Here is a 17,197-nt window from a genome sequence, read left to right on the forward strand (position 1 = left end):
TCACTGTGTGGTACGGAGCCTGTACTGCCTCCTGCAGAAGGACCCTGCAACGCATAGTGAAAACAGCCAGCAAGATCATCGGTGCCCCTCTGCCTTCCCTTATAGACATTTTTAACACCCACCTCACCCGCAGAGCCATGAGCATTGCTGATGACACCTCCCACCCCGCACACTCCCACTTCAGACTCCTGCCTTCAGGGAGAAGGTATCGGAGTCTTCAGGCCCACTCCACCAGACTTACAAACAGCTTCATCCACTGGGCTGTGAGGTCAAAGGTCAAAGTGATTATTTGTCATATGCACAGTGAGGAAACGTGTTTCCCTGTACAGTGAAATTCCTTCTTTGCTGTCCACATTAATGCCATAAAATACAAGTGAAATATAAAGTAGATGAGCAATAACACAAATCTAAGGCACTTTAAAGCAGCAGGTGAAGGAAGCAAATAAAAATACAACAGGAACACAATATAATGCAGAGAGTGTGCAATTATACACAGTGAGGATGCTAAACACTGTTCACTACCTCCCCCCCTCTGCCCCTGGACCGTAACCCACCACAGGACATAAAAAGATATAAAAAGACTACCCCTGCTGTTTGCACAAACTCAATATGTTCCCCCTTTTTGTTATATTACAGGTAAATCTGCTGCTGACTGTTTTGGGAACAAACAAAAAAAAAAAACTACCTCTGCTGTTTTACCTTCTGTTATATGTAAATCTGCTGCTGACTGTTTTGTTGCCGGGATATCTGCTGCTGTTGGTTATTTGCAATACTGTCCATGTATACCTCATATGCTATTTGCACCTCATCACCAACTGCTGATGCTAAACCATCTGACAATCTGTCACTGACTGTACTTGGTTTTGAGTCACAGCTTATTGGCTGTACCGTTTACATTTATCCTATTTACGTTAATCCAGTTTGTATTCTATACTATTCTATTTTTATTCTATTTTAGTTCCTAAATGTTATGGCACCCAGTACTAGGTGAGAGAAACAGTATTTTGATTTTCTGTCCTGCACATATAGTGAGTTGACAATAAAAACCTTGAACCTTGAACCTAAACAAACAAGGATGCAAACTGTCACCCTACCTTCGCTGGCACTGCCTCACCCAGGTCGCTATCACTGACGGTCTAAAGCAGGATGTCACTGAGCAGGAGCAAGTCGAGCAAGCGCTCAAAGTAAATGAGAAAAATAACATCAAACAGTATGTAATGAGGTGGCAACTGAATAAGAGCTTCCAGTTTGTGAGTTTGTTCCAGCAATACCTTTATTATACTCCGCAAGAAAGGAAATTCTCTTGTCATGTCTGGGCAGGGTTTGGAGGTTAAGAGTCTCATTCCCAGGACACTTAAGACATGAAACCCAGGACCTTGTAGGTCTGGGATGCCCTGATTCCCTCTTCGGGCCATCCTCTCAGCCCAGGCGACCTTTCATACAAGCTTTGGGGCTAACAAAGAGCCACACACACACACACACACACACACACATATATGCACACAGTATTTGTAAAATAAATTTGAATTTCATGTCAACAAGCATACTTAGTCTTGTCTGAGCCTTGGCACTTGCCTGAGACTTGGAGATTTGCATGTTGCTGCTTTACATATTTAACAAGTATACACTTATTCTTGTAGGAGATAAAGGTGTGACTAATGCCGGCTTCTGCTTTCTGTCTACTTGCTTTCTTCTCACCACACTAACCTCCTCTGCCTCAGGATCTCCAGGAAAACATGACCTCTATGATGTTGGTGGGTACTGCAATCAACCCTGTGTAATAGACTCTTACTACCTTTCTGAGATGAGTGATACCTGTTCAATATCCCTAGAGTGTCATAATTTCACCTTTTTTGCCTTTGTACACAGCCTAGTTATCCGGAAAGCCATTTTAAAATGTAGTGCACAGTAGGTTTCCATATGAACATGAGAAATACAGTATTATTGTGACTAGAGAGAGGGGAATTTGTTTTTTAATGTGAATCTGTATTTCCAATTACTGATCAGGTGTCCCGTAAGGAACCATGAACGATTTAGTGTTTCTCATGAAGCTGGATATGATTGCATAGCTGCATGTTATTGCATGACAAACAACAGTATCAATGCAAGGCAGTCATTTTTTACAAGCAGGACAATCTCCTAAAAGTCGGTTTCACCTTTGAGCAGTTGGTCCATGCCAAGGACACACACTTTCTTTTGATTTTCCCAGATGGCTTCACTTCACTCAACCAGAGAATCAGCGTTGTTCTTTGTTTTCGTTTCCTCTGGCAGGGTGTTCAGAGAAGCTGGAGGAGTGCATCCTGTCAGACCAGTCCCCTCTGTCCTCTGGAGTGGACTCTGGACAGCAGTCCCCTGTCTCACCAGAGAACAGGAAGGGTCACAGAGGCATTAAGAAACTCTGGGGAAAGTACGTTTTGGAAAATATATAGTACATATGCACACATACAGTATGGCACTTAGACATAAACAAAATGTTGTGTTTTCATACACACATTTTCCATCCTGTATCTTTCTCATTCTCTGTTCTTCATCTTCACAGTATTTGTCCCTCCTTCCATTTTTCCTTCATACACTCAGTAGAATTACATCTGTTGTCCCCAGGATCCGTCGCAGCCAGTCAGGTAGTGCTGTCCAGTTTCATGAGCCAGACCTGGGACAATTCAAGAGGGGAGGCTACAGAGCCACAGCTGGACCACGACTGGCTGATTCATGGAACACACAGTACACATGCACACTTAGACACACAATTAACATATGTTGTCTTAATAACATTAAATGTAAAAGCCAATGAAGATACTGTGGTTGTTTGCAGGAGTCTCATTTAGTTTCTTTTCTTCCCACCATATCAGAGACCTGAAGATGCCTTTTTCCAAGTGGAGCACAGAGCAGGTGTGTGACTGGCTTGAGGACATTGGACTCGGTCAGTACAACATCCTTGCTCAGCACTGGGTCAGCAGCGGTCAGACTCTGCTGTCAGCCACCTCACAAGACTTAGAGAAGGTACACACATATCAGCGTGCTATGTAGAGCACATTTCATAAAATGATGCATCTGAGACATCTCTCTGGCTCAGCTGCTTTACCTGACTGAATAATCTTCCACACTGCCTGTTTCAGTTCTACCTGTCTGATCAATGTTGTTGTGTGTCAGTCTGTTTGGCATTTAGTAATGCCTGCCCCTGCTTTTCAACTTCCTCTTTAGTTTCACCTTCAGCACGGTCACACTGCCCCCCAAGCTATTATCAGGTTCATTATAATTAGATAATTAACTCTAATGTATTTTTCTTCTTCAGGCAAACCTATAATGCTGTCTGACAGTTTACTCTGAGTATCTCAGGTGAAATCAGCCATTTCTCTGCCTCTGTAGGAGATGGCAATGAAGAATCCACTACACAGGAAGAAACTCCTGTTAGCCGTCAAGGCGATCAGCAGCAAGCAGCCTGAGAAGTCTGCAGAGCTTGATTATGTCTGGGTCAATCGTATGTACTGGACAGACAAAAGACGCCAACAGTCGGTGACAAAATATTTTCCTGTACTCTGTCTTAATACAACCTGTAATATTTGGTGTTCCAGGCTGGCTTGATGACATCGGCCTTCCTCAGTACAAAGATCAGTTTAATGAAGGAAGAGTGGATGGACAGATGCTGCAGTACCTCACTGTGGTGAGTCTGAAACTAATCATGTGGAGGTTACACAGCTTAAACAGGTGAAATGTCAAATCAAGGTTCGTTCAACTCCAGAAGTTTAAAATGAAGGCTTTCTTTATTTCTTGAATGCAAAATTAGTAGCACTTGATATATCAGCGTCCTTGGATGTAATATTTTGTTGCTCACTATTCAGTTCTCTTGTTGAACTTGCATTCATGTCTCCATCTCAGAATGACTTATTATTCCTGAAAGTGACGAGCCAGCTCCATCACCTCAGCATCAAGTGTGCCATTCACGTTCTCCACGTCAACAAGTTCGACCCTAGCTGCCTCAAACGCAGGCCCAGCAATGAGGTGAGTAAGCTGCGTGTGCTGTATGTGTGTGTGTGTGTGTGACCACATTCAGAATCAGAATCAGCTTTACTGGCCAGGTGTGTCAGACACACGAGGAATTTGTCTCTGGTACAACGGCTCTCAATGTGCATGAACATACCCCTGTGCAAGGGGGAAGTAAACAGTAAACTAACGTAAGGCTGTGTAATATAACAGAATAAACAGTAACACTGCCACTGTTGAGTATGTTCAGCTCAAGGTTGTTGCGGCTACACCACAGGACTGACTATACCGGCTTCACAGCTTTAAGTTTCTGCCTGTAGGTTGGAATAAGATGGACCATACAGTGATCAGAGAGTCCAAGGGCTGCGCGGGGGACAGAGTGATAGGCGTCTGTTAGAAATTAATAAATCAGTCAGATAATTATTAGACTTTAACGTGTGTTAGTAATGCAGTTTAGTAAGATTCAAAGTCTGCTCCTGTGTGCTCTGCTTCAAGGTTAGAAGATAATGTTGACTCTGAGAAGGGTACCGTGACACCAGTTATTTTTGTATTAATCTTGTGTAAGAATTATATCTGAATGGATGTTTTAGTTACACATCATGCATACAACATACACACACATTGAGCTACCTCATTTTGTTATGACTAGGTAATATGCAGCTGCTCCAAGTATGTGGAGCTCTAGATAAGAGATGGAGTCTGTGGGACGGACTTCATCTGTGTAAGGGGTTAGCTCAAAACTGATAAATGTATTAGGCTCTGTGTTTCTGTGTGCTTTTTTCCCCTGCTCTCTTCTCCAGCAGCTTGTCTGAGGCAGGGAGCCCTGGGTTGTGTTCTATAATTCTTATTATATATATATATATTGTAAATAAACCAGTACTAAAATCAAGAAAGACGGACTCCTTCCTTACTCAGATCTGTCCAGCAAAAGAACTGGGGTATAACAGCGTCTTTTATTGTTGTGTAGCAGTGGTCCAGTGTGACTTTGTCCCTGGTGGGACAGGTGACTACCCGTATTTGGGCAGTTTGTGGGTGAGATTTGCTCTGTTAAAGTCCCCTAGAACAATGAGTGGAGAGTCGAGATGTTCTAGCTCCAGGCTAGTTATCTGTTCTGTCAGGAGCCATAGTGCGCTAGCGTTAGCCTGCGGTGTTATGTACACTCCCATTAGCATGAAACTGTTGAATTCACGGGGAGAGTAAAAGGGTTTGCAGTTGATAACAAGAGTCTCTAGGTCTGCGGTACATGTCCTCTGTAGCACTGTGACATCTGTGCACCAACCTTCATTCATTCTGTCAGGTTTGCCCGGCTGCACCTGCCTCTCTCACTTCCCTCACTCTGTTTTGGTTTCTTTACCCTGATTACACTATCTGGAACACCTGCTTCACCCCCCCAGATCATCACCAGCTGCACCTGATTGGTTTTCTCCCTGAGAGCATGTAAAGTCAGAGTTAGTCCTGTTGACGAGAAGAATTTCATCCATCTTGTTGATCAGGGAGCGGAGATTTGTTAGGTGGATAGATTGGAGTGGAGTCCGGGTCCCTGTCCGGCGTAGCTTGACTAAGGCCCGCTCACTTACCACGGTGGTGTTTCTTCTAGATCCATATGGCAACTGCCAGAATGTCCATACGGCATTCTTCGTTCACAAATAGTTCGGTGTGAGTTGTCCGAATTTGCATACAACAAATACAGTACCATCATGATTTTGTGTGATATGGTTAAACCTTCAGTTTTTAATTTGAAGCATTTGAGCTCCATGTTGTGGCCCATCTTGCTTTCTGCATGTTGAAGGTTCTTCCGGTTTAAAGGGTTTTCCTTGAACAAAGCCAGTGGTCCAACTTTACAATTGAAAATAAAAGACTGTGTGTATGAATGTGTGGCCTTCTCTCCTATGTTTTCATGACATGGTTTGTTGTGTGTGTCCATACATTCACCCATGTGTGTTTCAGAGCCAGTTCACTCCCAATGAGGTGGTCCAGTGGTCCAACCACCGAGTTATGGAGTGGCTGAGATCTGTGGACCTGGCGGAGTACGCACCAAACCTGAGGGGCAGTGGTGTGCACGGAGGGCTGATAGTGAGTACAGTTTTTGGGACCAAAAATGGAAATGCTAAAGAAAACGCCTTTCAACTCATTTTCCCCTCTCATAGATGCTGGAGCCCCGGTTTAACTCGGACACGCTGGCCATGCTCCTGAACATCCCTCCTCAGAAAACACTGCTGAGACGCCACCTAACCACCAATTTCAACAATCTGGTAGGAGCACAAGCTCAGCAGGAGAAGAGGGAGTACGTCGAGGCGACGGGCTACACACCTCTCAGCATCACAGCTAAAGTCAAGGTGAGAGAATAAAAACACAGTGTATGGCTGGAAATAGCAGAGGAAGTGCCCAGAGGCAGAACATAATGCTGCATTAAGAGAACACAGGCACACAGTTAACCTGTATGTAGAGGAGAAGGCACTTTATCAGCCCTTCAGTGTTTTGAAGCATGTGAGAGCAGAGTAAACCCAGAACTGCTCTGCTCCTGCTCACAACTTTAAGACTTGGCAGTCAGCCGCAGTCTCAGCTGTATAAAAAAATAATAATATTAATAATCCACCTAATATCTCACATTACCTATGGTACTCCATGACCAGTAAATAATTCTGTGGATGGTTTCATGTACAGATATAGCCTAATGTGCTACTTTTATTCTATTTTAGTTTCTTAAACAGTATGGGCATTCAACATTAGGTGAGAGAGAAACAGTATGAAGATTTTTTTGTATGTCCTGCACATGTAGTGAATTGATAACAATCTTTGATCTTAGATTGTGGATATAAAAATACACAAAAACAGATGTGGTTGCGTGTGTATTTGTCCCTGAGGACCAGCCAAGTGATATCCTATAGTGGTTTGTGGTCATATATCACTGGCTTCAGTCAGCAAGAGCAAGCTTAGAGGACACATTTAAAGAGGCTGGTGTGTGTTGTTGCCTGGTATGACTTATGACTCACATTCAGTGAAGGCAGGGGAAGTATGGACGTAAGAAGCCTGTTAATCTGCTTGATCTAATGTCCTGTAATGTGTATGCATCTTAAGTACATCATTCTGAACCTTCTCTTTCTTTCAACACAGTGCTGACCATCCATCATATGTTTCTTATATTCAAATATAAGCTATTTGTTCAAATCAGATCCCAGAACCATCAGCTTGCTCATATCTAAGCTGCCCCTTTACCTGTTCACTTGTGCTGTAGTATATTGCTGGGTTTTGGAGCGTATTTGCTGAGAACTCCCTGCTGTGTATGAAAATGACAGCAGGGATGCAAGAGAGAACCAAAACAATAAAGTTACAGGCTGTAAACCCAAAACAATGGCCTGAAAGACATTACAACACTCCAGAGCTCAGCGGAGCGGCAGAGGTGGATGATAATTATCTCTGGGTTCATTAGTACAAATGACTCCTTTCACATTACACATGGTCATTCGATGTTTCTATTAATGCTACAGTATTGATTAGTGCAGCTTTAATCTTTCTTTCTTCTCTTGTTGTAGTGCAGTCACAATGTTCTTACATTTAAATTCATGAACAAATACATTTAATTTTGCATTAAACACCACAGCTCACTTATCCCCCCTTCACAAGCATTTATTACTGTTAATGTCCTTATGTTCTTGTATGTGCTTGCTTTTGAATTTAGTTAGTAACATGACAAAATATGAATACCTTGACATACAGATGGTCAGATCTCGTGCACACATTGCTTCTTTATAGTTTTGCTATTACAGTGTGTCATTCAAATCCTTTGTCTTTCTCCTATGTCACTGCAGCTAAAGAAACTGGGCTTCTCTAACTTGACTTATCTCAGGAGAAGACGGCCAGATGAGTCCACAGACTACGTCTGTCCCGTCGAGTCATCCCCCCCTCAGTCGGAACAGTCTGCAGTGAACGGTGTGCAGATGCAGCCTTACGCCAGCTTCAGAGGCCTGAGCCCCATCTTGGACAGAGAGCCTGACCGCTCCAGGGACCAGGTGGGGCTTGACGACTGAAGAGCTGGCCCATCTCCATGACAACAGCTGTGACAACATGGGGATAATGTGACGATTGTGCTGTCACACTTTAAATCAGCTGTCACTGCTACTACTCTGCTTCCTTTGTTTGCGGCCCATAATATCTCAGGCCACCTCCTGCAAACCCCACCCATCAGTCTGACCCTGTGCCTTATTCTTGAAGAGATTCAGAGACCCAGATTAACTTGCTTGACTGTGTCACAGTCACAGCTGTTTGTGAAGGGCATCCTGAGACAATGACGCTTAACACACTTGAATTATTTCGATTTCGTTTCCAGTAAGATGCCTAACTAACCCAAGCTCAGCTTCAGACCTGTGCCATGATCTAATTCATCAGGAAAGAACACAGTCACTCTCTGGACTGTTCCTGTGACATCACTTCCTGTAATCCATACAGTATGTACAGTCAACTCTTGTTGTACAGTATGGTTCCAACATTTGTGCACCACCTTTAGGAGATTTTATATGTGAGTCAGTCACTGCATCATGAATATAGTTCTGTCACATGGTTGAGATGAACCTGTGCAATATTTGCATAAACCTATTATGGAGGGATTATATTTAATATTTATGTAATTGCAGAGGAAATCATACAAATAACATGTTTTATTTGAAAGTTGAGGTGGTGATTTTGTACTGTTATTTTCAGTCTCAGACTGTAAAAGTATTTTTATAGGAAAGAAAATTCTGCTCCAGTACAGGACTCTTACATGTGCTCATGTAAATGTCTAAAGAATTATCAAATCATTTAATAAACAAAATCATACATGTGTAAAGTTGATTCCTTTTGTCAGAGTGGAAGTAGTATATTTATTATACAGTATGTACTGCGTGTGTTACTTGTGAACTGTACTAGGCTACAGATTACTAGTTGTATTGGTAAAAATAATATAATGGGACTATTTTAATTATTTCAAAGTGATGTAACTTATTACTTTGATTATTTTTCTAAAAAAATGTTTTAAACTGGACAATAAAGTCCAAACATAAATTTAAACCAGCCAGTGTAAACCTCACAAAAGCAATGGACACTTATTACTGTCAAACTTTTTTTTTAAAGGTTCTTCGACATAACTTCAGTTACATAATGTATTATTGTTGAAACGTGTAGCTTCCTGAATGGGCACCAAGCAAAACCCTTTTCTGATTTGAACACCTCTAATTATAATGTAGTCCAGTATAACACCCGTTTTGTCTATGACCTCAATAATAAATATGCAATTAAATGTACACATTCATGACAATATCACTGAAAACTGAAACATTTTGAGCTTCATATACACAGATGTTAAGGTGGAAGGTGCCTAATAAAGTGGCCAGTGAGTGTATATTTATGGGAGGTACACTCTACATAGTGACAAAGATATAAGCTGTTCATTTGAGACAGCTGAGATTTGGATTTTGAAAGCTTTTTCATTAAATAACAAGGATGTTAAAAAAAAAAAAAGCTGTGTGCTACTATCCAGCGCTGCAGTGGACAGCATGCCTCAGTAACCTGCATCAACCACTAACCTGCTTTCATCCTCATCCTCATCCTCACTCTTGTATGTCATGGAAGCTTTTGACACAGTTTCCCGCTTGGCTGACAAGTCTGAGCCAAGATGGCTCATATTTATTGCTATATTCTAACGCTTAGGAAACTCATAATTGTTCCACCATATTGTCCTAATCGTGACTTGGGTTCATAAGGCCTTGTGCATGTCGTGTGTGTGTGTGTGTGTGTGTGTGTGTGTGTGTGTGTGTGTGTGCGTTGCAGATGGTGATCACTGAGAGTACCATGTTGCAAATAGAAGCTCTGTCTGAAAGCATCAACAACCTCACAGTAAGCACCAAAACACACAAGCTGCTGGTTAATAACTTTCACAGCTGATTCACTCATCAAGTAACTGGTCCTCATCAGCTGTAACAGACGTTTGAGTCACTCAGATGGAAAATTGGAAATTATCTGAGGGGAAACAACATTAGAACACCACTGCTCTGAGGGCAAATTAGAAAGTAACACTATGACCGCTAGTGTGAAACCTGCTATTTCATTACTTGCTGTTTTCTGGCAGATGGCAGCCTTGGTTCTTCTTCTTCTTCTGTTGTTTGCTGAAATCATCTTAGTAATTGTTCTCTGAGGCTTTGCATAACAATCATGTCAAACCACATCTTAACAGCAGCCTTTAGGCTTTAGGAGGCAACATCTCCAGTGGACCAGTTGAGCCCTGAGAGGGAAAAGACGATAATAAACGTCACACAAAAATATTACCCTTATTTTATTACTATATGAAGAGTCATTTCAAAATGAACTCTGTAAGATGAAGTCATTGATACAGTATGTTTGAGGTTTTTTTCCCTAGAAAAAAAGGTTAAGAGCAAATGTATCACAGTGTGAACTACATTAATTACGTTTGTATGATTTAATAATTAGATTCCCTGTTTCCAGCCTTTGTGCTGTGCTAAGCTATGCTAAGCTAAAGGGCCTCATGTTTTCTGTAGACATGAGAGTGGTCCCATCTACCTCTCATTAAATAACAAATTAGCATTTCCCAAAATGGGAAAGTTGTTTTATACTTTTGGTATACAGATACTTTAATGTAGCAATCAATCAATCAATCAATCAATCACTTAATTAACTGTAAATATTGAATAGCTCTCTGTCAACAAACTAAGTTGATGTGCGGATATGTGGATTTTCTCATCCTTTGACAGAGCCAGCTGTTTCCCACTGTTTCCAGTCCTACTGCTAAGCTAAGCTAACTGGCTGCAAAGTGGTCAAAATTAAAAGTACTCATTATACGCCCTACATGTTATGTATTAAATCTATGTAACTTCTTACTGCGGTGTTAAAAGTCACAGTGCTGTGAACTGTGTTTGCTGTTGCATACTTTGCAGTGAATCTTGTTTTGCACTGACTTGAGATCTGTTTTCATCATACATTGTGAAAAGTGCTATATGTTGAGTGCAGCATTTTTAAACATTAAGTATATTTTCAGATACCAAATGGGGCTTTTGTTGATACAACTGAAAGCATGTTCTAATGTTCTCAAAAGCAAGACCGCAATTCCCATAATTCCTTGACATAAGTCAGTTACTGCTTCTTCAGAGTTGACTCTTGAAAAATGTGCTTGGCTTGGAAAAGTTTTTCATATAATAAAGCAATCTTACACAAAATAAACTATACTGAAATAAATGTGATAACTGATCTCAGCTCAGTGGAAAAACCAACTCCCAAGCTTTGTAACACATTGCTGCTCCCACAATGCTTTGATTCCAGTACCTGCTCAGCCAGGAGGAGCTGCGGAAGGAGCTGAGGCGGTCTCAGATGGCGCTAGTTTGAAGGACAATGACCCGATGCTGTTGGCTCACTTATGCTGTAGCAGCCAATCTCACCTCTGAACTGAACCACAAGCCCTGGGCCTAACACTACAGTGTGGAGCTGATCACATCTTCTCCTACTGGCCACTGATGCCTCATGTTATGCTTACAGTCATTCTGCAGTCACACTGTACAATGGACCTAGAAACGTTAGTGAACAAAAGTCACAGTGTATTTTCTACAATGACAAACTAAACTGTTATTCATGAGCCATCTGTGGCATCCCCCTTTGCAGTGTACTGCCTCTAATGATCATATTGATCGCTGTGGTACTATGAAGGCTACTGACCACTTCATATTTTGTAGGCCTACTGTGCTAATGTTGAGAGAACAGGGTCTAGTGAGCCATCACTAGTTTTGTGGCAAATATGCACAGTATAATTCCTTTTTCTGGAAAGTTGTTATAAACGTTCATATTCAGATGAGGTAAGAGTCTGAGTTGGTGTTTAGTGCTATTAGCAAATCTTAGTATGCTTATGCACTAATATGCACTAACATATGATGCACATGGTAAATACTAAACCTGCTAGACATCAGCGTGTAAGCCTGTTAGCATGAGCATTTAGCTCTAAGCACCAAAGTGCCTACAGAGCAGCCTAAACCTAACACTAGCTCATATGGACCCCTCGTAAATTTGAGGCCTATGAGGACTGGAGATTGAATAGAATGCCTCTGAAACTTAGTTTTTGTGTTCGAGTGACTGCAGGTGCATGATTAGAGCTCCTTAGCTGAAAGTCCAGGGACAGTTTACAGATGAGTTTGAAAGAGAAGCAGGGGATAATGCATTTAAGATTGTCATCTGACAGCTACTGGTGCAAAACAATAGGAGAAGAAGGTTAATCAGTCAGGTATGCTGAGGTATAAAATGTGCAAATGAGAGGGGATTAAACAGCACAAGAAAATGGAAATAATAAAGAAATCCAAAAGATTCTGGATTCTTTTCCAGGTGGAGCCTGACCAATACATATTCAACATACTCTGTTTTAGGTTTATATTACTAACCACTTACAGAAGAAAAGGTAATCAACAACTAAAACAGATATTTTGATAAATGACAGCAGACTGGTACATTAGATTGTAACAGATTGTGATTTGTGGTTGACAGAATAAAAGCACACAGGGTCCAGTGAGTTGTACACAGGTCATGTTCGGGAATGAGGAAAGTAACCTCATGTAAACACATACAGTATAATACTGTACCTGCATTAGGGCAAGGCAGCTTTATTTATATAGTACATTTTATGCACAGAGGCAATTCAAAGTGCTTTACAAAGACAAAAAAAATCATCCAACTCTATAAATATAAACTCTCCTTTCATCATCTAACAGACAATAGAAAGCCACACTATAAGTTTTCAATCTGACCCTACATGTCCTAAGCACTTCCATCTGAAAAGAGACGGTTAAGCTTTCTGTTTACCCATCAAACCCTTCAGGCTTACCCCAGTGCTGAAGCTGCTGCTGCCAATTAACTGGTAAGATGAGTCTTTTGTTGACTTACCTAAAATTTGTCAAGTTACAGACACCACACCCAAACTAACACTGTTGGCAGGAACACCCCCTCGACACCTAGGATAGACAATCCTTTTTATTTTACTGAGGGTTCTGTACATGTCAGGACACTGAAGACTGACCTGCACATACACCACGATACACACATACGCACACTATATCTCAGCAGGGCAGAGGACAGGAGCGCAGTGCTGCTAGTACACTTGGAACTGCAGAAACCTCTAGACCAATTCTGGTGAGTATCTGTATTGATTTGAAATGCTTTTTATAGATATCAGAGCCCACATTATTACTACTGCATTAGTGCAGTGTACTGGTGGATAGATGATTGTTTTATGATTCCTAATGTGCAACAATAACAGTAATTCAGTAATTTATTCCCTGTTAAATGAAAGAAAAAGTGTGCCATATGGTAGGACAACACTGATACAGTCAGTGGTGTTTTTGAACCTCTATTAAAATACTAGACAACTTTAGCAACCACATGTTCATATTAGATCACAGTCTATTCCCTTCTAATTGTACAAATTCTATTTCCAGTGTATCAGGGAGACCACCCTCTGATCTCCTGCCAACCGTCAACAGTCAACCATGAGCCAACCTGTCGGCCAATCTGCTGCTACCCGCTTCCAGAGTCTCTTAACCGCTTTGAAACAGCAAAATGCCTCCAACCAACCCTCCTCCAAACCGAACACGCCAAAGATCGTCCGTCGACACTCCATCTTCTCCACGCTGAGGGGCCCCTCTGTTGCCAAGCCCAATGATTTCATCCCTCTATTCATCGACTGCATCTCTGCTGCCTCTTCCAGAACCCAGGAGTACCTCCTCTTCAAGGACCCGGAGGACAAGCTCCACCCGAGCTTTGAGCTGTTCACTCATGTGGGTACCTTTAATGGTATACACTAGTCATTAACAACTTGGTGGTATCAAACTGTTTCATACTTGCTTGTTGTCTTCCCACAGGTCTTCTTGATGACCTACATCTCCCAGAGTGTTAGCCTCAACCTGACGGACACCTTCAATTGCACAGCCATGACGCCAGGACAGCGCATCCTCCTCGGGGCTGACTGGGTCTGGGCCTTAATGGAGAAGCCCTCCAGGAACCCTCGGTTGCAGATTGCTGTGCAGGTCCTACACCTGCAGGAGAAGGAAGACACAGAGGAGAACACCGCCCTCCCAGACATCTGCAGTGAGACCATGCAGATGGCCCAACAGGAATCCAGCAACAAGAACATGTATGAGAAGCTAGTGGACTTTTGCACCTCCATTGGCAAGGACTGCTACGCTCTCTTCTTGTTCTTTGGAAAGAAAAATGACAAGGGAAACATCTACGGTGTCCTCAGCAACAACTTTGAGGTGGCCATCGGGAAGTGCAATAAGATCGACAGAGGATTTATTGAGAACTTCTTCAAGGGTTCGAGGTATCTCCACACACCTTCAGGAATGATGCAGGCTCTTGTCACCAAGAAAGAACAGGATCCTATCACACTCATGATTAAATTCAGCTGAACCTTTAGGGGCTCATAAAATTTGATTGCCAATAACATGATACAAGAACACAGTAACTATGTCCTGTCTTACTAAAATGTTGAGTTTGACAAAGTATCAGGCCTTTGAAAGAAAATTCAGGTTATTTTAGACCTATACAGGTTGTTAGATAGGTCTCAAAGCAGTTCAATCAGTTCCTCTATTTGCCTGTTTGAGATAGTTTTATTGTGTGCCAATGACAGTACAACACTGCAAAAATAAGAAAAACATTTTACCCAAAGTGAAAAGTACGCAGAATCATCAAAACCATGGGAAAAAATCTGCCCTCAACTATGTGGCAAAAAAATCTAATTCAGGCACTCAAGTGGATGGCGTGCACAAAACCAGTACACTGAAACTGGAGAAGTTAAATGGAATTCAGCCACCACCAATCTGATTATTTATTGTATAGCTGTGCTTTTGCTAGCGTGACATGTCAAAATGTCCACTGTGGAAAAATAATTTCTTCTCACAGTGGACATTATGATCAGTCGCACACTGGTGTAACTAATGGCTGTATTCCACTGACATTGTTTACTTTAACAGCTGTACTACTGTACCTTATGTTTTACTGGTATTACTGCTAAACCTAAACAGAACAGGACATTTAGTGTCATAATTACTAGTTACACCTGTACTTTTCCTGCTATGACAAGTTCAAAATATGAACAATCCCAAGTAGATGTGATTTCAAATAAAAGTTAAAAATGTCTACAGTGGCTCTACAAAAAGAAAAATAACTGTACGCACCATTATGCTATAAAATAAAAGGAGTAAATATTATAGGAATAAAAGTCTGAGTGCAGAACCAAATTTTAATAGGTAAATATCTCCTCTCCTAAGATTAATAATGACATTTGTATCTTTGTAACAAAAAAAGAGTGAAGTAGGTCGGCACCTCCAAATAACCTAGGGGAATGGGTGAGGTTTTTTCATATTACCACTAAGCAGCTTGAGAAAAATGATCTTGCATGAACATTTCTGAGGGGAATTAATTTTTTTCTTTAAATGTGCATCATAAATTTCAGTGGGTTAAAATGAAGGCTGAGTGAAAGGTTTCTGTAAAGAGTGAGTGTTTGGCATGTTGAATTTTAGGTGCAGTAGTAACACAGTCATCTTCTGTACCGTTCAGTCCCAAAGGGGTCGCGGGGGTAGTAGTAACGCAATGACATGGAAAATACATTCTCAAAAAGATATTATTAATACATTTAAATAATATTAGTAGAGATGGTTAGAAAGCATCTTTTGTCTTTTTAATTACTTCTGTACCATCAGGGTTGTCACTCTTTTCAAACAGATTTGTGTAAGTTTATTGGCAAAGGACAATGTAGGTAATGATATCCTCAAGAAGTGCCTACAGAAAATAGGATTCATCTTCACGAGTTAAGATTTGACATATATCTTCAAAAGGAGTCTTATTTTTGACTCAAATTCAATTCAAGAATACATCATAGTCACATGTACTATGTCCTGCCAGAAAGGCTGAATGTCCATTTCTATTGTATTGTGTTAAAAAGCTAGCCAACTAGCCAACAAACATTAAACAGTAAATTTGCAAGTGGTGAACCAACAAATCTTAATTATGTTTCCATGACTGGAAAACTGCTTTTAAAAATTCCAAGTTTCCCAGGACGCATGGGAACCCTGACTATAATATTGTCTGAATGTTACCATAGCATACTAGTAGAAAAACTATTAAAAACATTACATTATCATTGGTTTGTATGGTTTTACCTATTTATATTTGCATTTTTCCACTTGTAACAATGTCTGAGACTTTTTGAAAGAGAATTTAAAGGAAACTTGTTGATATCCTGACTCTCACTGTAGCGAGACCAAACGCTCACAGGTGGGCCGTAACATGCACAACACAGAGCACTCTGTCAAAATACTAATTCAGCAGAAAACTGTACAAATGATGTCAGAATGGAAGTCTTTTACTATTTTTAAATAAACTTTTGTGGGGACACTGAGTAAGAAAATGTTTTTTATCAATGACTGGGTGTGGAAGGCAAACTCAGCCTAACACTTATCTCATTATAATAACTGCTGGACTCATTAGCAATAAATTGTTCACAGGTATTCATGATCCTTAGCAAGTGAAATTATGCACAAATATTGACATTCCCCTTGGCCTCAGCTGTACTTTAGTTTAGTGGTGGCCAATGTTGGTATGTTAACATTAACAAAGTCAAGATAATGAAGGTGATAAACATTATACCGGATACATAACAGTATGTTCATGCTTTGTTTTCAATGTATAGCATGCTAACTTTAGCATTTAGCTAAGTACTGTCTCAGAGATGTTAGCAGAGGGGTGTAGTACACTGCTGCTTTGGAAATAAATCTGACTTAAAAGGTTTGTCTTAGCTTTGATGAATGATGGAATACAGAAAATTCTTGAAGTGACCTCAAGCTTTTGCTGTACCAGCTGTATGTACAAATGCACAATAGTTTATAAATGTTAAAAGATCTTGATTTGTTATTAACAATTATAAGAAAAACCTTCCTTAATTAAAAAGTGATGCCCATGATCAATAGTTTCCAGTAAAAAATAAGATTTAAGAAATGGATTTTAATGCTGTATACAAATACTCAATGCAAAGGTATGTTTACAAAACTAATCATAATTATTTTAAACTGTTAAATGAGATTTAAGACATTTATTTTGAGCTACAATATAAAGATATCTAATAAAGGCATGTTTAAAAATCAGAAATTATATCTTCATTTTCTCACATTGCTAACCAGAGCTTTACAAATGTACA

The 17,197-nt window shown here is 40.6% G+C and overlaps 2 protein-coding genes across 13 annotated transcripts in view; both read left to right on the top strand.

Annotated features, from left to right (window-relative positions):
- Positions 1-13,531, top strand: part of ppfibp2b (PPFIA binding protein 2b) — a 94,177-nt gene extending 80,646 nt beyond the window's left edge. For 8 of the 12 annotated variants that reach the window (XM_020604239.1, XM_020604242.1, XM_020604243.1 and 5 more), the window contains 13 exons: positions 1,722-1,754; positions 2,272-2,407; positions 2,602-2,721; positions 2,850-3,000; positions 3,367-3,478; positions 3,573-3,661; positions 3,877-3,999; positions 5,929-6,054; positions 6,129-6,317; positions 7,791-7,991; positions 9,787-9,852; positions 13,069-13,137; positions 13,443-13,531. In XM_020604239.1, coding sequence (XP_020459895.1) covers positions 1,722-1,754; positions 2,272-2,407; positions 2,602-2,721; positions 2,850-3,000; positions 3,367-3,478; positions 3,573-3,661; positions 3,877-3,999; positions 5,929-6,054; positions 6,129-6,317; positions 7,791-7,991; positions 9,787-9,852; positions 13,069-13,137; positions 13,443-13,466 — 1,439 coding nt within the window. In that variant the 3' untranslated portion in view covers positions 13,467-13,531. Of the gene's footprint in view, positions 1-1,721; positions 1,755-2,271; positions 2,408-2,601; positions 2,722-2,849; positions 3,001-3,366; positions 3,479-3,572; positions 3,662-3,876; positions 4,000-5,928; positions 6,055-6,128; positions 6,318-7,790; positions 7,992-9,786; positions 9,853-11,289; positions 13,138-13,442 lie in introns of all 12 variants that reach the window. The other 4 variants (XR_002275271.1, XR_002275272.1, XM_020604244.1 and 1 more) reach the window with 4 other exon arrangements.
- Positions 13,468-16,905, top strand: rep15 (RAB15 effector protein). The gene is made up of 2 exons (XM_020604250.1): positions 13,468-13,781; positions 13,866-16,905. Exons 1-2 carry the CDS (start codon positions 13,494-13,496, stop codon positions 14,409-14,411), a joined length of 834 nt encoding a protein of 277 aa, XP_020459906.1. The 5' UTR covers positions 13,468-13,493; the 3' UTR covers positions 14,412-16,905.
- Positions 16,906-17,197: the final 292 nt, after the last annotated feature.

This window comes from Monopterus albus, unplaced genomic scaffold (genome assembly GCF_001952655.1).
Source record: "Monopterus albus unplaced genomic scaffold, M_albus_1.0 scaffold65.1, whole genome shotgun sequence".
NCBI lineage: Eukaryota > Metazoa > Chordata > Actinopteri > Synbranchiformes > Synbranchidae > Monopterus > Monopterus albus.